At 36.1% G+C, this 22,587-nt stretch overlaps 1 protein-coding gene and 2 non-coding genes across 3 annotated transcripts; 1 reads left to right on the forward strand and 2 right to left on the reverse strand.

Moving 5' to 3' along the window:
- Positions 1-14,521: 14,521 nt before the first annotated feature.
- Positions 14,522-14,594, reverse strand: TRNAA-AGC (transfer RNA alanine (anticodon AGC)). The gene has a single exon. It is a non-coding gene; the product is annotated as a tRNA-Ala (tRNA).
- Positions 14,595-14,879: 285 nt separating this feature from the next.
- TRNAD-GUC (transfer RNA aspartic acid (anticodon GUC)) lies at positions 14,880-14,951 on the reverse strand. Its single transcript has one exon. It is a non-coding gene; the product is annotated as a tRNA-Asp (tRNA).
- Positions 14,952-21,256: 6,305 nt separating this feature from the next.
- LOC149151908 (uncharacterized) lies at positions 21,257-21,949 on the forward strand. The gene has a single exon (XM_089443311.1). It carries the CDS (start codon positions 21,257-21,259, stop codon positions 21,947-21,949), a length of 693 nt encoding a protein of 230 aa, XP_089299437.1.
- Positions 21,950-22,587: the final 638 nt, after the last annotated feature.

Here is a 22,587-nt window from a genome sequence, read left to right on the forward strand (position 1 = left end):
AAAAATTTAGAGTTACTAAAATCTTGATTAAAGTGAGAATGTAAAAATGTATATCTTTGTATAAAGTAAATGTATATTTATATTGAATTCTAAAAATAAAAAAGTAATTAACCACACCATTGTAATCTTAATAATATCACCAATAACATGGAGTTGTATATATTCTTATATATTCTTACTAAAATCAAATTAAGTCATCGCATAGTTGTAAGTTACAGTGCTTTGTTATATATATTTGTGGTCACTTATATCATGAATTTAAATTTTTGTTTTTTTTTTTAATATCTTTCTTTGTAGGAAAAGAATAAAGGCTTTGTAGGAAAAGAATAAAGGCTTTTTTTAATATCTTTAGGAAAAAAAAATTTACGATTTCTAAAAAAATTACAAATTTTACATATATATTTTAAGAATATTATATTAAATTATATTTAAATTAATTAATTTAGAAAATTTTAATAACATACGTATGGAATCCTTTTCAAATTCAAAACTCAAATAATATGGGTAATTATATAAATAAATTTATAATATATATATATTTTTTAATTATTATTTAAATTAATTATTTTATTCATGTTTATATATGAATTTCTTTATGGTGAAGAATCCAAATCATTTAATTAATTACATTTAAATATTTTTAAAATAATTTTTTATTTTTTATTTAAATTAATTATTTTATATTAATATTTTTTAATTATTTAAGATTTTTTTTAAATTTAAAAATATATATAATAATTATTTAAATTTTAACTTTTTTTTCACGTAGAAAAAAGTCGTAATTTATATTCATGATTGAAATAAATTACATTTTGTAGATGCTTGGAGCATATGCAAATGGCTGTCCATGGTTAGGACAAAAACTGAAAAAAAAATAAAAAATTTCAAATACATCAAGCCTATATTTTTCTGCCCTTCTTCTTTTCCACCCTACGCCAACCCTGTGAGTCAGGAGGGGGAATAATGATGGCCTGCGGGTGCTCGTGTATGTTCGCTGGAGATTCTTTGTCGGATTCTGATCCTTCAGATCCGTGAGTTCTTTTGTTGCCACTAAATTCCAGCTGTGGATTTGTCTGCAGCTGGAGATGGTCCTCCATTTGAGGGTCTGGTGCTTTTTCTTCCTGTGTGCCGTTCTGTTCCATATTTGTATCCGGTTCCTCTTGGGTCACTGTATGCTCTGCCCTCTGCATGTCCTCTTTTTCCCTCCAATCGGTGTGCTGCCATCCTTTCGGTTTTTTTGGTTGTTTCTTGTTCACTTTGGGGTCCTTCTTGCCCAGTGGGCAGGTGTTTTGAAGATGCCCTGTTTGCATGCATCTGAGGCATCTGAATGCTGTATTTTCATAATCAAGCGGCTGTATCCTCTGCGTGTTATTATAGTTCAAAGTGATGCGATCAGGTAGCCCCAAACTTAGATCCACTTCTACACATATTCTAGCATAGGTGAATATTCCTTGGTTAATTCTTTCTTCATCTGTTTTAAGGTATTTCCCCAAAGAATTCCCTATGTCTGATAACACTTTACAGTGCCAGAAGTGTAGAGGGAGGTTATGCAGTCTCACCCAAACAGGTACGGTTGTCACTTTCATAGTATTTGCGTCAAATTCAGGGAACCAGGGGATGGTGAAGAGGCCAGCCTTTCCCCAAAACCATGGCCCCTGATTGATAATGTTATCACGTTCCTGTTCTGTTGTAAAGCGGACTATGAAAAAACCCTTTGAGCATAGATGAATTTCACAGTCAGGTGACCATGTTGTGAGGATCCAGTGATGCAGGGCATCTGATTTTGGCCAGAAACCATTAAATCTACATATAACAGCATGAGTGGCTAGATCAGTGTGTAGATTGATTACCCCCAGTGAAGTTACCTGGATCGTTGGAGCTTCCAATGTTTGTTCCACAATGTAGGGACCTGGTAGCTCTGGTGCTGGTACTGGTTTGGGTTGAATGTTTTCCCCTTTACCGTTCACCGCATCCTTGAAGGAACCTGTATTCTTTGAGCTGGTCCCATTGACTGCATCACGAAAGGAGCCTGGAGTCTGTGTTCCGCTGGCTGATGCTCCTCCCCGAAGCCTCATGTTGACTATGATGTTAGATCCTGGCTTGATGTTGTAGTGGGCTATTGTCCAGTGATCTTGTAACGATCTGCCTTCTGAGAGCAGATGTTGGTATCGTTCCGGAAGGCCACTGTGCTTGACGATGATTTTCTTCAGTTTTGAGACCTTGTCTGAAGCTTGAACCCAGATTGGGGTCGATTTCCCAGTGGGGGGCTTTATAAAGATTTGGAACCCTAGATCTGTTGAGAATGCCTTCAGATCCCCTGAGTCTGCCTTTTCCAGGTCCGTTTTTATAGGTTTGGTTTTTAGATCTGGCTTGTTCCCACCCATCTTCTGCCTGGATCTGGACAGATCTGATAGATCTCTCCCAAATCTACCATTTTTGGCCCGATTTGTTATGGGAGAGGATAGATCTGCTACATGCATGTCCCTTTCTTTGTTTTCCCCTTCCGGTTCGATGTAATCCCTACCGGATCTTGCCTGATCTGTTATGTATGTGGGCAGATCTGTTGCTTTCGGGCTCTTTTCATGTGAAAAGAATTGCTGGGGGGGACCCAGATCCTTGATGGCGGAGACGTTGCTGACTGCGACTGAGTTGTCCTCGTGTCTGAGTGCCTGTCCAGGGTACTCCTTCTCTTTGCTGGGGTTCCATTTAAACGGGTTTTGTAAGATGTAACCCTCGCTTCTGTAGGTGATGGCTTTCGTGTTCCTCTTCGCGTCTCCGAGCATGGTCGCAGCGTCGCCATAGGCTGCCTCTGCGTGAGAGATCTCATTGGTGGGGGCTGCTGCTCCAGCGAGCAGCGTGTGAGCGTGCTGCCTGCGCGTTGCAGGAGTCCTTGCGATTTCTGCGTCGGCCAGTTTGTAAGCACGGCCAGAGACTGTATTCTTGGGTGCACTGATGGACGAAAGCTTGAGATATGCGGCGGGTAGAGCTGTCCCGGTGCAGATCACGGTCGCTGGTGTTGCAGAAGCCATCCTTCCGTCCTATTTAAATTTTAACTATTTACTTAATAATTATATAAATTAATTAAATTTTTCATTCATATACTAAGTTATTATATAAAAAGAGAATTGATAAACTATATATATATATATATATATATATATATATATATATATATATATATATATATATATATATATATATATATTAATATTATGTTTTATTTTTAATTAGATATTTGTTTGTTAAAACCTATAATTTTTTAATTTTAATTTTTTGTTAAATATTTTTTTAAATTGTTTAAATATGATGTAAACAGTATAATTTATGTATTTGAATTTTTACTTCTTCAAATAAAAATAGTTTCTTTGGCTTTTCAACTTTTTTTTTAGCTTTTCAACTTTCTTGCAATATTTTTCAGAGATCACTATTATACAAAATTACTCTTTATGTACCAATGTTCTAAAGTCCCTTAACTTTCTTGCAAAAATTATCATACAAAACTACTATTCATATATTAATGTTTTAATAACAATCTTGTTCTATTTTCAATTTCCTCTCTCGATTTGAATTTATTTATTCTAAGTAGAATAAAATTCATTCATACCTCATATAACTACTATTTCTAATTTCTCACCATTGAATATAATGGTAATTGCTATCCGAAGAACCTATTACTAGTTATTCCATCATTGCAAATGAAACGTAGTAAGGCAATAGCATATAACACTAATTAATGCTTCTTTGGCAACTGTTGAAAGACAGAAATATCAACAAAAGGCAAGGACATGTTACAATTAAATCTTACTACAATACTACTTCCTTGAGCCTTACAAATGACATGTTGAAGTTAAAAACTTTGCCTGATTATGCCAACATGAATGCCTCGTAAATAAAGAAATAGATCGTAATTTGTTGCCTTCAAAATTAGAGGTCATTTTGGTACAATTCCTCCATATTTTTTCATGATCACCCTCTGGGAAGAACTCCCCTAAATGCCACTCTCCATTGTTCACCGTCAGATTCATTGTTAGATGATTGAACATGGTATGCCCTAAGATTGAACCATTAATAAAACAGTTAATTATTGTTAAACATAAACATGAAAACATTAAGAAAAATAATTGTTAATTGTTGTTCTTGTTTTGCCATAATTGATTATGTAGATCTATTGAAAGGTTGTATCTGCTCATAACAACATGAATCATCTCTAATTCACAGTTCTTGCAATCATTTCGCTTGCTCTTTTTTTAGGTTTCTGAGTTCTATGAATTTGATTTGTTTCTATTGTATTTCAAGTGTTTAAATGGCTTCATATTCCTTTATGGAAAGATGCCCATGATCTTCACCTGCCAGATCCACTGATTTCGGTATGGAAATCTGTAAAGGATGCTCTTTGTAGTTTTGGCTTCCATCGCTCAGGGACCGCGGATCATCTTATGTGGATTGTGCCAAATGCAAAGTTGTCGGCTCGTGTTAAAGATATTTACGCTGATATGATTAAATCAAAGGCATCTAACTCCTGTTCTATATATCCTCTGAGTTTCTGGAAGTTGGGGTGCCTTCTCAAAATGATTCTGTTCTCGTGGCTGGTTTTCAACAACAGAAATTTGACTTGGGAAAATTTGAGGAAAAGGAGCTGGCATGGTCCGAGTAGATGTTCTATGTGCGAAGTTGCAGAGGAAACCAATCTTCATATGTTCTTCCAATGCAATTCCTCTCTTCAGATCTGGTATGAATTGTCTATGCTTTATGGTTTCCCTCATGTTGTTTTTGTTTCAATCCAAGTAGCTTTTGAATGGTGGTGCGCTCAAAAAGATTCATGGAGATCTCTGTTTATCATTGTCCTATGGTGCTCATGGAAATGGAGGAATGCCAAAATCTTCAAAGACTCAAAAGAGCCTCTTAAGTCTATCTTGCATCATATTATATCCATCCACGATGCGACGCCATTAAAACAGCCCAAATTGAAAAAAGATCGCAAAAAAGAGTTTGAAAACCCTCTCAACAGTGTTCCCTGTGCTTTCTTTGATGGGGCCGAGCAAAATAATATTTGTGGCTGTGGTGTCCACGTTATTATGGACGAGAAGCTGCAATACTTTATATCATGGAATGGTGGGAATGGCTCAAACAGCTTGGCTGAAGCGAGGGCTCTTGCAGTACTACTTGATTTCTGTGTGTTTTTTGATATCCAGAACATTTCAATTTATGGTGATTCAAAAACAATGATCGACCATGTAAAGGGAGCCTGCCACATTAGTAGTCCTCATTTGACTGGGTGGATGGATAGGATTATGTTTTTCTGGGGAGCATGAAAGATTGCTCAATTCACCACATCTTCCATTCCCAAAATGTTCAAGCTGACTGTCTGTCAAAGAAGGGGCTGACTTTAGAGTCTGGTTCTTGGTCTATGATGGTTTCTGATGGAGAGTGCTCTTGCTTGATCCAGGACTTTTCCATCCCTGCGTTATGAATCCTTCTCTTCATCTATTTTGCTTACTCTAGTATATATCAAGCTTTCTTGTTATATGTGTCTAGACATCTGATGCTCTTTTTTCTAAAGATTGTTAGCCGTGATTTTGGACTGATGATGTTAGGATCCCTTTGGGAAGTCCTATTTCTACAGTTTTTTTGTCTCATATATGCTGACAAGCTGGCTATTTTTGAGCCCTTATGAATCATCTGAACTTTTATATTGACTCAATATAATACTATGATGCTTTTTCTCTCTGAAAAAAAAAATGATTCTTATTATGGTAGAGGATTTCCTAATGAGGGTTTTGGTCATTCTTTGTGGGATTAAAATGTTTTGAAGAACATGAATAACCATTCTTTACAATACGATTTGTATTATCCGAATTTGCTAACAAAACAATAATGGAGTATTTGTGTTACCATGGTGTTCATCGCGTTTAATCATTTGCAGGGTGTCATAGAGAAATTATGAATCGCTGAGGTTAATATATATAAAAACTAGAAAAATTATAAAATAGCTAAACACACCCTAAAAAAATTATAAAATAGCTAAACACACCCTAAAAAAATTATGAATCGCTTGAAAACAAAGAGGCTTAATATATATAAAAACTTGAATGGTTCTAAAAGAACACAAATTCATTTCATTTAATGAAGAAGTGATCGTTAAAGATTTGAAAGTCGGTTGAAATGTGAACCTCTATAATGACTTTGACTAAATTGAATTGTTAGTCAAAGATAAATCTTTGAAGTGGCATTGACCCCTTCAACAAAGTTTTTAAACGTCATGAAAATGTAAATTGTGGAAGATGCTTTAAATTATTATTTTTTCTTATTATTATTTTAAATTTTAAAATAAAATTTAAATGATATTGTAATGTAATATAATTTACATTTTAATATTTTATTATTTAGACAAATTAAATTAAATTAATTAAAAATTAATGATTATGAGTGAATTAAATTATATAAAAATAAAAATAAAATAGAAAAACATAAAACTAAATGTATATGTATATGCATTAAAAAATGTGTATTCATAACTATAAAGTGAAGGTTAAATTTTTTTAACTTATCATTTTAGAATAAGAGTTATATTTATTTCAATGTTTGTTTGACAGTGATATTTTAAATAAATATAATAATAATATTGGAATAAAGTAAATGTTTATAATAAGTGAATAAAAATATTTACATCTTAATTTGATAATATTAAAAAATAGTATTTATTTATAGTGGGTATCAAACTTTCATTCTTTGGAATTGAAGCTCTCAAAAACTTTCAAGTTCCCAAAATTAAGTCAATTAGAAATGTTTCATTTTCATTTCTAAATTCCCCACAAATATGTGAAGAGAAAGGATGAATATGAAAATGGAGTTGTCTTTAGTGCAACCTTTTAGACCTTTTGGTGAAATTTGAGGTGAAATCTTGATTTTATGTTATTTAAACTAGTTTTTTTACTGTATATATGGATTCAACACCTTGAAAAACCCCTAGGGCACTTCGATTGTGTAGTGTTTACCCTTCAAGCTTGTGATTTCAATAAATTCCTGCCATATTTTAAAGAAATTAGACCGGAAAAACCCACCAGAAAAGCTTCCAAAAAGTCTCACTAGAGACTACTCGTATAAAAAATACTAAATGTGATTCCTTATCCAATAAACAAAGAATTGGGATTCTCAAACACTAAATTAATGCTTTACTTAGTTATAAATTTAAAACTTACATATATGTGTGTGTGTTTTAAACAAAAAATTTTAAGTGAAGGGAATTTAATGATACTATTATTTAACAAAATCAATTTATATGATCAAAATATTTATAATTTCATTCCACATTCATACTCTCCTTTCTCCTAAAAAAATTAAGAATTGTAGTAATGCACCTAACACAAGAAGAATTTGCAGTAACAAAATATATGTAACAACAATAATGCTTAAAGGTTTGAAATGATAGACATACATGTGTGGAGGAATGGGCTTTTGAATGTTGCAGGGTCAAGACTTATGGGCGGAGTTGGCATAGTCCAAGATTGTGTTCATCTATATGTAACAACAATAATGCTTAAAGGTTTGAAATGATAGACATACATGTGTGGAGGAATGGGCTTTTGAATGTTGCAGGGTCAAGACTTATGGGCGGAGGTGGCATAGTCCAAGATTGTGTTCATCTATCATAGGCAAATGATGTATGATTCCAAATAGATGTCCTTGGTCTTTCAAAATGAGTTGGTGCATGTACATGCATGACTACAACTTTATAAAGCTTAGCGTTGGATGGTATTGTAAGAATTGCTCGACTCATTCAGTTTTACATGTTACCACATTGATTGGTATAACTCTAGAGGGGCAAAGGTTGTTAATAGAATTTCTTGACTCTACAATTTATATGCACTTGTCCTATGTTTTTATGTTTCTCGTTGTCACATCCCAAACCTGAAATGTTTATTTGAAATTCTTCTGATGCTTTACTTGAAGATCTCAATAGAATGGCAAGTGTTGCGTAAAAGATAAAGAAAATTGTTGGTACTTGAAATTGTTTTTAATGAGTTTTAAAAATTAAATAATAATAAAAATATACAGAATTTTAATTAAGAAAATGTAGATAGCTATAAATAGATAAATGCTTTTACATATCTTTAAGTTAGATTATAAGAAATTCTAAATATGAATCAAGATCCATACGTACATTCACCAACCATATATTTCCAAATTGCCAAGCTAGCTAGTTCCCTAAAAGGGTATAAACCAAAACCAAAGCCCTTTAGAACTAAATCTCTTTAGATAATTGAAGAATTTATAGTAGGTATATTGCTATGCCTGATTCAATACTCTATTAATAGTTGGTTTTGTTTAAACACTTGTTGCCAAAGGCTTGTACAACTAACCAACCTCCATATTCACTATATTCTCCTAGCAGGTACGACCTTTCCAAAGCGATGTTCTTAGATACCACACTGATTATCTATGTGATATTATTAGACTAAGGTAAACCAAACAATGGTTAAATAAAATAGGGGTAAGCAATCTAATGCACAAGAATTAAAGCGAAGAGAAATGCAGATTAAAACATTGAAAGAGTAGTGTTAAGGGATTTGTTGATAATGTTCAACGACACACACATTTACACATTTAGAGTTAGAAAAAGGATATACAATAGGTACAAGTTGTGATCCAACACTACAATGTACACTAGAGGAGAAAATAGAATATCACTCTCTATGTTGATTGTTAAAGTTTGAGGTTAAGTCAGTTGGAAATCTTGAAGTTGGTGAAGGAAATCTCGAAAGCCAAAACAAGTTGTTGTCACTCTGGTTTGTTGGTTATTCTCAAAACCTCTTGAAGAGAATTGTAGACAAAAAACAAGTGGTAGTCGATGATATCACTGTGACATCCTAGTTATTTGAATTGGTACATTTGTATGAAAATTCAGCAAAGAGAAAGCAATAATAGTTAGTAGGAGTATTCATGGGAGAGGATGTACAAGGTATAAAAAAGACGGTATCAGGTGAAGCAAAAACACATTGACAAACTGCAAGTACAATGTTGAATTTGTTGAGAATTCCCTCAATGGACATATTGCAACTCAAATCAATAGGATAGCGAAAGAGGAGTTCACTTTACTCTCTCACTCAAATTTTAACATATGACATTTGTGTTCATCTATGCTCTTTGCCCATTTGTTTTCACACTACGACGTTTCCTTTGCAACATCTGGTGCAATTTCTAGTAGATGTATATTTCAATTGTTTTTTCGTGGAGAAGTATTAAACAATATTTATGCTCTTCACTAATATACCTTACCTTTGTTCTTCTTCGTAAAAGCACTTAAGTTGTTGGATGTACCTTTGTTCCTCATCATTCATCCCCTTGGTCCTTCGTCTTTATAAACACAGGTACTTCGCAATATCAATGTGCTCCTTTCTTGCATAATTAGATTTAGAATATTTTTTCTTAAAAATTCTTTCTTCTCACACAACTAATTTTTAAATGTTTGGATTGTTTGTTTCAAACATTTTACGTTTATCCTAATGGATCTATGGAGAATTGAACTCATGCTTCATGATAGAGGGCCAATGCCTTGGTGGGGGCTTCAATCATCTGAGTTACCTATCAAAAAAAATTTCATAAGGTCCCCTTTGTTATACTAATGAATTTGTAATATAACATGATCCTAACCTAAAATAAGGTTTTTAGGAATTGTTGCTCCATAGCCTTAATCAAAGGATAATTGTTGAATTTTTTTATTAAGAAGATTGTTTACAAGTTTATTAGAAAGTTGTCCTTCTAGTCATCTAGTTCGTTAGTTTCAACCAAAGTTGTTGAAGTTTTGGTCACAACAGACTCTATAGGCATTTAATAGTAAGGTCCTCCATCTGAAATTTAAAACTTTTTTCTTGAACAATTTAGATAGTGTGATCCAGAAAGGATGACAGAAATATTAAGTGTGACTTGAAAAAAATTATGGATGCATTATGACTATTCTATCGGTTAAAGCTAATATCGTCGTTGCTAGGGATTGAACCTAAACGCATGGATGTAATATGAAAGTGTTATTTGGGAAAATTAACAATACCACTCCAAGTTATCAAACCTTGTTGACCTGTATAGCAGGAGGAAATACTCACCACTCTGCTACAAAGATCAGTTATTGAAAACAATCCTTCTAGTTACAAGATTACTACGATAAGTTCTCATTTATAATAGCCAATTTATGGTGGATTATTTTTGAAAAGTAAGATTAGGATATGGTTAAAAAGTTTAGGAAAAGGGTTACCTGCTAGATTGGTTAGAAGCTCTCATTCTACTTCAAATCACCTACTTATGTTTAGGATCATTACATATAAATGACATAACAGTAAAACTAATCTTTAGTATTATTTCATTCATTTTAACAAATAATTTAACATACAATCTAGAATTAATCTTTGAAATAGATTAGAAGAGTTAAGGGTTATGTTATAATTGAGAGCTACCACAATAAGGTTGTATGAAAATGTTATTGCTAACTTTGAAAACATAGAGATTGTTGGTTGGAAGATTTTAATTGTAATATGGGAGTTAAGCAAGAATGTCTCCAACCTCTTTGGGCATTCATATAGACAAGTTAAAAGCGTGTTTGGAAGTACGAGGTTGTGATGATACTACTTTAGCTTGAATAGTCACCCCCTTTCTTTATGTCAATGATATTGTTCTTATGGTGAAGTATCACTCTGATCCCAATACGCAACTAAGAATTCTCAAGGATTGTTCTTGTAGCATAAGTATGACAATAACCACTAACAAAATAATGGTTATGATCATCAAATCCAAAAAATCACATATATTAATTTTGGGTATGAAAATAACAACTTAAAGGAAGTTACCAAATAAAAACATATCAAATTCAAACTTCATTACAAGCTTAATTAGAACTATAACATTGAAAAAAAATGATTAATGGAGGGTGAAAAACTTATTTTCGTCTTCAAAATCACTGTCAATTAGTCTACTTCTATTTTTTGGGAAAGCACTTATTTGATATTATGGTCATTCCTAGTATTTTATATGGATGTGGAGTTTAGGATTATAACATCTTGAGATAACCATGGAGAAAGATTAAGCAAATCCAGAAGCATATTATAATTTATAACCTTAAAATTAGAAGTAATACACCTTATCATATCCTTCTCATAAAAGCAACTATTTCCCCATTGAGAGTATAGATATGACTAGGTACCTAATGTACATGCACATGATAACTAACATGAAAGAGAATAATGAGGGAGTGTTGATTTGTGTAGCTTGGGAGGTACTCCAAGCCCTAGGGTTTATGGTTTGGAGGGAAAACCGCCACAAGGGTCACTTGTGGGCTTGGAACCCAAGGATGGGGTTTTGCACCCAATCATGTTTGTGGAAATTCTGGAAGCACATTTCTGCATGTGATGACATGAGATGATAGAGGGCAGAAAGGATAATCCAAAGCTTCGAGAATCCTTGAATTCTGAGTTGTAGAAGTGGAGAAATAAATTTTTGAAGCTGACAAATAATTATTGATATTCAAGTCATGTAGACTTGAAGTAAAATTATCCAATAGATGTGTCTCTTCATGAATTCGTGCAGCCCATTTATTGGTGTATAAATAAAGGGTGAAATTGGAGTCATTAAGGCATCCATTGTGCAACACATTATACATCAAAGAGGAACTCGTTGAGGAGGACATTTATGAGCCCTAGCCGCAACAAAGAAGGAGGCAGAACAATGAAGTGGGAGAATTGTCTTTGGGTTTGAAATTGTTGTAGTGGAGGCCAAGGGTGCCAGAGGCTGGGCCGAGTTGAAGAGCCTCCTCACAAGTCTGTTTTGGAGCAACTCTTGGGGACAAAATCTACCTAACAGTGTTGATAGTTAGCTACAGACTTGTTGTGTGTTAGGTTGAAGGCAATAACACCACAATAGGGTGTGCGGAGGAGGGTTTAAGGGGTTGGTTTTAGCCTACAACAACAACGTGGTAGAGGAGGGATCTTCTAAGTGGATGCCGCAGTGTATTGAGGTTTTTTTAGGGTTGTTTAGGGGTCGGTTAAGGGTTGTAGCATCCTGTTAAAGAAGCCCTAACCAGTGATAGTTAAGGGCAGCATGGGATAGCAGACTTGGAGCAAAAGGTTGATGTGTGTTGGGTCAAGAAGTGACCAAGTTTGGATCTGATTGATTGTGTAGCTTGTTGGTTTCGTGTGGAGGACTTTTCGAGGAGGCGAAGAGTCCATCCTAGGAGCAGAACCGACAGTGAAGTATTGGGTACCATTGGTCTGGTGGAGTGCAGCATGTTGGCTACCCAAAGTAGCCCTAGACTAGCAGTCTTGAAGTGACGAAGATAGATGAAGATTGGGTGAAGTTTGCAGCCTTATGAGTAGCTCTTTGAAGAAAGAAAGAGTCTACAAGAAGGCAGATTGGAGCTCGGGAATTGGCCAACCTAGAGAGAATATTTATGAGCCCGTGTACATGCAACATAAGTGACATGCAACAGTGTTAGGTGGTATCACTCCTGGAGTATCGATGTGTAGTGGCCTTAATGGACTAAGGCACTACTAGTGAGCAGTACGGAAGTGATGGACTCCAAAAATTACATAAGGAACATGGTTGTAGAAACTACTCCTATCAATTTATGATTTTGCCTTAGTGATAGAGAGGATTCGACAAGTTAAAGTTCAATTGCAAAGGTCAACGTTTATCATGTCATATGGGAAAACATTCCTATGGTTGATCATTTCACCAATCAAGGCACCTTTAAGAACATGGGACTAGTCAAAACACCTTTAAAAACATGGAGAGGATTGTCATTGAAGAACATGTGTAGCATTGTCATTAATAATGAGTGTCATACCATGATTGAATGAACATCTTCACACATATAACTAACTTAATGATTGAATGATAATTTTCACACATGTAGACGACTTAATGATTGCATGAAAATTTTCACACATATAGCTAACTTTAGAGAGATACCATGATTGAATGAAGATTTTCACACATATAGCTAACTTAAGGGCACATCTTCACAAATACAACTAACTTAATGATTGAATGACGATTTTCACACATATAGGTAACTTAAGAGGGCGCCTCTTCACACATATAGCTAACTGAATGATTGAATGAATATTTTCACGCATATAGCTAACTTAAAAAGGAACATGGGTTGTTATATAGCTAACTTAAGAGAGAGCACAGGGCTCCTTGTAAGGCTGCAAGATTGATTGAAGAGCTTCACACATATAGCTAACTTGCAAGACTGGTTGAAGATCTCCACACAAGCTAACTTAAAGAGGCACATGGATTATTATATAGCCAACTTAAGAGAGAGCTCACATTTCCTTGTAAGGTCGCAACACTAATTGAATATCTTCACACGTATAGCTAACTTGCAAGATTGATTGAAGATATTCACACATATAGTTGAATTAAAAGGGCACATAGCTCATTGTAAGGCTAAAGAGATCCTCAAACATGTGGCTAACTTAAGAGGGCACATGGCTTGTTGCAAGGTTGAATAAAGATCTTCACACATATAGCTAACTTCTTAAAAGGGCACATAGCTTGTTGGAAAGATAAATGAAGATCCTCACATATATCGCTGACTTAAGAAGGCATATGGCTTGTTGTAATGCAAAAGGGAACATAGCTCATTGTAAGGCTAAATGAAGAACCTGATTAAGTTAAATGAAGATCCTCACACATATAACTAACTTAGGTTCCCCACACATGGTTTATTGCAATGCAAGAGGGAACAAATAGCTAACTTAAAAAGGCACATAGCTCATTATAAAGTTTAATGAAGATCCTCGTATATAGTTGAATAAGTTGAATGAAGATCAAACATGTAGCTAAGTTCCTCACACATAGCTAAATATTGCAATTAAAGAGGGCACATAGAGCTAACTTAAAAAGGCACATAGTTCATTGTAAAGTTGAATGAAGATCCTAAATAAGCTACACATAGTTGAATAAGTTGAATGAAGATCACACATATAGCTAAGATCCTCACACACAACGGAATGGAGATCACACATATAACTAACTAAAGAAAAAGGCACATAGGTCATTGTAAAATTGGATGAAGGTCCTCCTTGCACATAGTTGAATAAAGATGAAGAACCTCACAAGATCCTCACACATAGCTGAATGAAGATCACACATATAGCTAACTTAACAAGATCCTCGCACATAGTTGAATGAAAATCACATAAATGTGGCTAACTTAACAAGACCTTGTTGAGTGAAAATCATACGACTAGTTGAATAAAGATCACACATATAACTAACTTAAGTGAAAATCACACAAATATGGCTAGTTGAATAAAAATCACACATCACACATAGGGCTAACTTAAGAAGATCATCACACATAGTTTAATGAAAATCACACAAATAGATTATAGAAACTATAAACATGATGAGGCAATTGAGGGTAACCGTAGCTCGATTCATGCAGTTTCAGATTAAAGTTATGATTTAGTTTTGCAATTCAACAAGTGGGCTCGCAGATGATTCAGCTTTCAGCCTTAAATAGGCTTGGAGATGCGGGGTATCGATCCCCGTACCTCTCGCATGCTAAGCGAGCGCTCTACCATCTGAGCTACATCCCCATGGGGCTAACAATCGAAACGTTTCTGCTTTCTGAGAGTAATATAAATAATATGAAGACCCAAATCATTTATTTAGTTAGTCGTACTTCAGCGAAAAGCAGAATTACTGGATGCGGTGTGGCCGTAAATAAAAGTAAATTTCTTTTATTGGTGGCCGTGTTATCTGGGAAACCCTAAATCGCCATTGCTGGGGATGGGGCCCGGCATATCCATTTTATCCAATCACATTATTCTTAATAAAATACTGTTGACCCTGTTATTTGAAAAACCTGGGAAAACCAAAATCGCCGTTGCCGGGGATCGAACCCGGGTCACCCGCGTGACAGGCGGGAATACTCACCACTATGCTACAACGACCATTTCTGAAATTTATATTGATTAAACTAATGATTTATAATTAATTTAAAGCTATGATCTCCAGTTTCAGAAATATATTGATGAGTTTTTAAATACCGATGAGTTTAGCTCCTTTGGTTGCACTGAAGGTAAGGGAAGCAACCTGGTTTTCTTGAATTGAGATGAGAGACTACAATATCCACCACCCTTCTAATTATGGTTAATATTCGCTGCGACACCGTCTATATTAACAAAGTCGAGCGTTCTCCGATTTTCAGAGACTTGCATGGGTTCGAATCCCATTCTTGACAGTGTTCTCAAATTTCCAGAGGCTTGGGTTCAATTGCATTATATTATCAAATCTACTTATAATATAAGTTATATGCATAAAATTATATTTTGTTATAGATTTTCTCTAAATTATGGATTCAAACTTTTATCGTTTCAGATTCGTATGGTTGTTGTTTCAGATTTTAAAAGTAAAGACGAAAACAATCTTCTTAGTTATAGGGTTATTATGATAAGCTTTTTTAAAGCAAAAATATATGCGAGTTAAAAAATATATGTGATTATGGTTGAAAAGAAGATTAGCATATGGTTAAAAAAATTGGGTAAATAGGTTAAGATATCGCACAGGAATGCCATAGTAATAAAGTCAATTTCTTGCATTACTTTGTTGGTTTTAGCAAAGAATTTGATAGAATGCCTAGAATTTATCTTTTAGAATAGATTAGAAGAGTTAAAGATTTCATAATAATTGAGAATTGTTGCAATAAAGTTGTATAATAATGTTATTGCTAAGGTTACAAACACTAAGATTTAGTTGGAAGATATTAAATGTAATATAGGGGTTAATCGGGCCGCCCCCCTTCTTCTCCTCCACGTGGCATCCCACATCCTGCAAATCGGTGAAGTCTCGGATATCAGTGATGTGCGGGGTTTTCATTCCAAGACCATGTGAGGGCCGATCCTGCGATACAATGTAAAAGTTTTGGGAAGGAACGAAAACTAAATACAAAGGAAAAGCATGGTAAAACTAAGGTCGGGTCGCCCCTTTCTCTCTCCTCCACTTGGTGGTATGACATATCAGCGATGGGAAATCCCACATCTCGCAATCCCACATTATCAGTGATCGCAGGAACAGAGGGGCTACCTCCCCAAAAACCTTGTGGGGTTGTGATATTGTGATTCAGTGCAAAATCGCCAAGGAGGGTTGAAATTCATTAAAAAAGGAAATGCCTATGAAAATAGGGTTGGGCAAGCCTTTTTCTCTCTCCTATAGGGGGCGACATGGCGACTTGTGATTGGTCTTGTGAGCTGACAGGGCAGCTGACGTCATAAATGATGTGGTAGTACGAAGGACACGTGGCAATACAGATGTTAACGTGGCATATGACATGTGTCACTCAGTTTCAACATCTTTAGGGGTCCTATGGGGCCATTTCCCGATGACATGTGTCACCACTCACAGGGTGACACGTGGCAGTGATGATGCACCCCGCAGATCGGTGATCACCAGTGTCTTGGGGAAAAGCTAAAGGTAAAATGCTATCAAGCGTCGGGATGCGAGATTCCAAGTAACAAAGGAAAAAGACCCCAGATGCGATAAGTTATTAGGACTATTTGATAAGGTCTTCGCGTCCAGGATATCGACCAATGCGGTGTAAGTGGTTTTTAAAGGCATTTCACACTATAAAGGAAAAAGACCCCCTGGACACAGGTTTAAAGACCTTAGCGCCTGAAAGGTTAAGACCCTGGTACCAACCTGTGGTTATATGATGACAATGGAGATAAGGGCACTACACCATAGGGGGGCTTAAAGGGAAGTCACAACGCACTTGTGTTGTGTTATTCTTGTGTTAAAGGCCCACGTTCAAAGGAATCCTAGGTACACCATGAAACACGACACCAGGATTTTTAGGGCATCGATAGTATTTAACAGAGTTTTAATGTGCAAATGGGCTGACAACTGAAGACTTAAATGGCGCATGGATCAGCAATGGAGTATTACATAGGACTCAAGAAGATTAATGGCTTGTCATGGAGCCCCATCCCTCTACGCAGCAAAAGACTGCAAATATGGGCACTTACAGTTGACCCAAACCCTACTCCACAGACCAAGGCATCCAAGCAATAAAGGCAGAAGCGAAGGGTTCATTTGAGCAGCACAGGAGGCCATACAGTGAAAAAATTACAACCCAAGGCAGAGGAGATCACAGGATGGGCACATAGACTTTTCATTTACTTTTATGTCTGGTTATTTACTTATTTTTGTCCTGTAACATGCCTTCCTTTCAATGAGGCTTTTAATTCTGTAATGTTTTGGGCCACAAATCCATCTCTGATTGAGACAGCTAGTCGACCCAACAACTGAGTTTGGACTATAGATATTTTTTTGTAATGAATGTTCTTGCTCCCCTCTCCAGATAAATAGGGGAAAGCAAGACTTAAAAAAGGTTCAGAAATTCTATAGAAAATACTACATGCCATTTTCAGAGTATTTTTCTTTATAACTCATATCTTTTTCAGAGTATCAAGGATATGGTGATGATTCCCCCCTTCAAGTATTACAATATGTGTTCCTTCTGTTAAATCTCATTTTATGTTCATCTTTCCTCTCTGTATTCATGCAAATTATAGCTGCTAGAAATGTTTCAAGCTTCCTCATAGATTTATTTGTATTGATATGTAAATGCAACTGCCTGTATTTATATCACAGATTCACTTGTCTCAATATTATTGATGCATATACCTGTGTCGACTATTCAAACCATATCTTTAAATTTGCAACACATGAATCATATCATTCATCCCCTCCTTCATCCATTATTTCTGCTTGTAACTCAAACAAATATAGAAATCCTTAATGTCTCAAGCTCTACGTGTTAAGTGTAGAACTCTTGAAGCCTTATGCACTATGTGATGAGTTTCTCCTTCTCTTTGTCCTCTCTCGTCTACTCTGCAAAATCTTATTAAGTTGTAATCCCTTGAATTACTCGGCCTCCGTTGTTTTCATGCATATTTCTGAGATCTGAACTTGTGAGGAAGTACCATAAATTCATGTTTTATTTCTTTGGATAAATGAACCAACCCATTATATATACATATAGAACATAGGTGAGGTCTCCCTTTAATGAGAATCATTTGAGACAATCCTAATTTAGATGTGCCCAATCATTGATCTTGTAAGCAATCCAAGGCTATCTCTGGGAGCTACAACAGTGTTCATGTCCAACCCATGCTAAGATACTGTTGTTGGGCACAGATAGCATCAAGAAGGTATGCAGACATATAGAATCTTACTTTTCCATCCTTATGTGGATTTTAGGCATTTGACACATGCGCTTTTAGCTGAAGAGCCAACATGTCTGATCAGTTGAAAGGCCTTCCTTCATTTGCCAACTGATCCAACCTAAAAACCCAACTTTGTCGGAAGGTCTTCGTTCTTTCTTTCCATAACAAGAAGTGATTGGTCCAAGAAAAAAAAGGTAAACCACGCTTCCTTTTTTGGGTTATCATGTGAGGGCATAATTGGAAACCTCTGAGTAAAAAATTCCAACATTCTACTTGGCTTCATTAACTACCAAGATGGACAGTCTCCAAGTATGTGATAGATGGGAACAAATGCTAATTGCAGAGTTTGGATCTAGAGATACTATAGAGATGAGAATCAATGAGAAAACTTTTTCATTGTGGGAACATGAAGTGAGTCAAGAACTAGAGCTAAAGCCAATGGCTAGAGCATATCTAGAACATGAGTTATTAACCATAGCCATGAACGAGATCTAGAGCCAAAGTCAGAGTTATAGATAGGAGCCAAAGTTAGAGCCATGTTCTAGAAAAGCACACAAAAGGCATTGATCGAGATTGATCATCTAAACTTTTGGAGACCAAAAGGCCTCAACTGGGAGGTGTAATTAAAAATGTATTAGAACACAAAATAGTGGTTGTAAGTTTGAGCATCTAAGGTAATTTGACAATTAAGGGGGGTTATAACTATGTAAAAAACAATGCAAAAAACAAAGCCCTTGGTAGTCATTCCAAAGGCAAAGAATCTAAATCCATATAGAGAACAGAGATTATAGTTTTCACAAAAGATCCGTGTTGGTTAAGAAAACAGGGTAGAAATCCCTTGATAAACCAACGAGAAGAAGAAATGTTGTAACTGGATCTAGGGGGGAAAATCTATATTCAATATGTAAGATTCACAAAATTACTGCTTACAAAACCTTTAAACTACATATGGGGACTTCCTTTTCGTCAAATCTAAGAATATGTCCTGAACTTAACATAAAGAAAAGGATTATGATCAATACAAGTAGTAATTCAATGCATATAACCTCAACCTCCGATTGCATAGCAATGAATCCGGAAGATGCAATAAATAAATTTTGTTGTTCAAGGAAAAATTATTTTGACAACAGATAGAGTCACATAGAATTTCAATTTCTGCACAATAAACATCTAATTTAGTAAGTAAACTAAACACCGAGTTATCAACATATGAATCCCTACTCATTTTGATTGGGATTAATGTTTCTTTCTAAATTAATATGCTTTCATAAGAGGGATTTTTCCACGGAACATTGGTACTTTCTAAATAATGGATTTAGTTTGGGGCATTGTTTTGGGGAAATCTTGTTTCTAATCTTGTGTTGAGGTTTTTTGTTACAACAAAACTCGAAGACATTAGCAAACTTCCAAACCCTTATCATTACCTTTTAAGTGGTCCTAGGGTGGATCCCAGAGTGGCAGTTAGTCCACATTATTGATTCCCAAAGAGGGCAGTTAGTCCACATGATTGATTCCCAAAGAGGTGAGTGTGAAAATACAACACGCTCCCTCAAAACGCAAATCGGGGAAGAGTGGTGGTTAGTCCACATGATAGGTTTCCAACGAGGTGCGTGTGAAAATACAAAACCCTCCCTCAAAACTCAAATCGGGGAATCGAACCTAGGCCAAGACTATGGTACCATGTTGAGGTTTTTTGTTACACCAAAACCAGCAGGCATTAGTAAACTTCCAAATCATTATCATTACCTTTTTAATTGGTCCTAGGGTGGATCCCAGAGTGGCGGTTAGTCCACGTGATCGATTCCCAACAAGGTGAGTGAAAAATCCAACATTCTGTGCATGCTTCTTTTTTCTCACCAATTTGAACATTAAAATTGTAGAGGTACCATGCCATTTACCAATCACTTTGCTTGTTTTAGCAAGAATAACTTGTAATCATGGAAATTCCACTTAAACATTTATATATATGGTATTATATTAGCACTTAGTAAATTGGATCTTGAAAATTCATTCAAATTACTCCAACTAATTACTAATTCACCGTGACTTAAAAAATTAAAGATGAAATGAAAATGTCAAAAATTCTCTTGTAAATAATCACATTTATATATTCATAAGTAGAGAGTCACTAACCAGTATTTCATCCCCTTTTTACTCTTACCCATTTCCAAGTTTCATTTCTTGTATTGAGTTTCCAGTCTTGAACAACAATGACCTAGAAAAATTGTTGCACCAGCGTCTTCTCATGTTTTTCAGCGAAGAACAATCAATCTTCCTCAAATGATGGGCAAACCTGAGAGTTTCTATACCTGAATAGGCATTACCTTACATCAAATTGTATGCACATGGCCAATGTGAAATTTACATCACCATAATTCTATCTAGAAGATAAAGTGCCAGAATATTTTTTCAAAGATTAGATCCAAAGAATAGCCATTGGAATATGCTTGTGGAGAATTATTTATTTGGTTATTGGCTAAGATATTTCAATTCACTGCAAATTCTTGAACCACTTTGGTATAAAATTTTCAAATTCCGAAGTGTAATTTTTACCAAATTCTGAAATGTAAAATAAAGGTTTGAGCCTTCACTTGCCAAGCTTGAAAATGTCTCATACCATTCTGCTTTTTTGTTGAAAAAAATGCACTATCAACAATTCCTAACACGGTTTTTGAAAGAGTCATGGACAAGTTATTCGAATTCCGCAAATTAAGAATTCTAACCACGGTTTTTGAAAGAATCAGGGACAAGTTATTCGAATTCCGTAAATTAAGAATTCTGACCAGCTTTATTATTTTTTAAATAAAGTTGCTTCTTTTACTTTATATTATTTTCCCCATGAAAAATAAAGTATATTAATTTTTATTTTATTTTTGTAATATATTTCAAATTTTGAGTTTCGATAAAATAAAGAGTTAGGAATTTTTATCTTGACCTAGCTGCAGCTCTGCGCGCGCGCGCCTGAGCCTGCTCTCGGCCCCTGGTTCCTCTCTGCCACTGCGCCTCTGCGTCTCTGCCATTAGAACTGTCCCATGGATCCTCCGGATCCTCCCGGAGGGGATCCGGACTTGCAGCAGGCCTTTTCCAATCTGGTGAAATCGTTGCCTCAGCAAAGGCAAAGACCTACAGTAACCAAGTTCGTAAAGAAACTAGATGTGCTACAGGAAGTACATTTGCCTCCGACTATTCCTCGCATGGCAGCCATCTCGCTTGCTGAGAAAGGATTAATCAACCAATTCACAGGGTTATGGCCCTCACCCAAAACTGTGCAAAGATGGGTGGAGCGTAACTGGGCAGACAAGACCCAAGGGAAAATAGCTATAAGATTTTGTGGCAGAGGATACTTTACTTTTCATTTTGAAACCAAGGAGGACAAGGATCTAATCTTTCGAAACAGACCTTACTTCATGGATTCCAGAGGTCTCTACCTCAACAAGTGGACTCCGGACTTTGATCCCGAGCTGGACATCCCAAGTGTTGTTCCTGTTTGGGTCAGACTCCGTCATCTTCCTCTTCACTGCTGGGGAGATGATTCGGTCAAAGCTATCGGGAACGCGGTCGGAAAATACATAGACCAAAGTGAACCCAAGGATAACATGCAGGCCTGTGCGCGAATATGCGTGGAAGTTGATCTGGGTCACGGACTTCCGGAGGCAATCAAACTGAAAGTGGACGACTGGTGCCATATCCAACAGCTGGACTACGAGCAGATCCCCTTCAAGTGAAAGGTATGTCACAAATATGGACATTTTGCTAATAGATGCCCAAAACTTATAAATGTAGATTCAACAGAGCAAGAAGGACAGTGGGAAACGGTAAAGGGAAAAAAATCGACCCCCCCCCTGAAGCAAGCTGAAACTGAAATTCCTGGGCCTTCCCAGCCTCTTCCTTCACATCCTCATTCACCGCCTCAGCACCCGCCCTCATCCCCTCAGCAGCCCCATCCTCACATACCCTCCTCCCCCCCTCGACGCTCAGACCCCTCCATTCCCCCATCAAACAATCCCTTTGCTTCCCTTTCTGAGGAAGACCCCGAACAGGACCTCACTTCATCTGATCCGCAGCCTCACTCCTCTCCCCCTCAATCTTCCCAGCCCTCTCCTGATTCAAACCCCATAAGAATCACTAGAAGTTCTTCAAAGGATCATGGAGCGCCCAGCGACATTCCAAAAAAGCATGGACCTGGCAGGAAATCAGAAAAGCAGCACATAGAAGAAAATGCTCAGAAAGATATAGCAATGGGATCCCAGACCCCTATTGAATCCTATATCCTCGGACACTCGGATAAGGAAAACAACAATAAAGGAAAAGAGAGGCGGGCACCTCTCCATAACCCAGGTAAATCATGATGAAGCTGCTATCT

Source organism: Pinus tabuliformis, chromosome 9, assembly GCF_031772625.1.
Source record: "Pinus tabuliformis cultivar Carrire ecotype Pingquan chromosome 9, CPIR1, whole genome shotgun sequence".
Lineage (NCBI taxonomy): Eukaryota > Viridiplantae > Streptophyta > Pinopsida > Pinales > Pinaceae > Pinus > Pinus tabuliformis.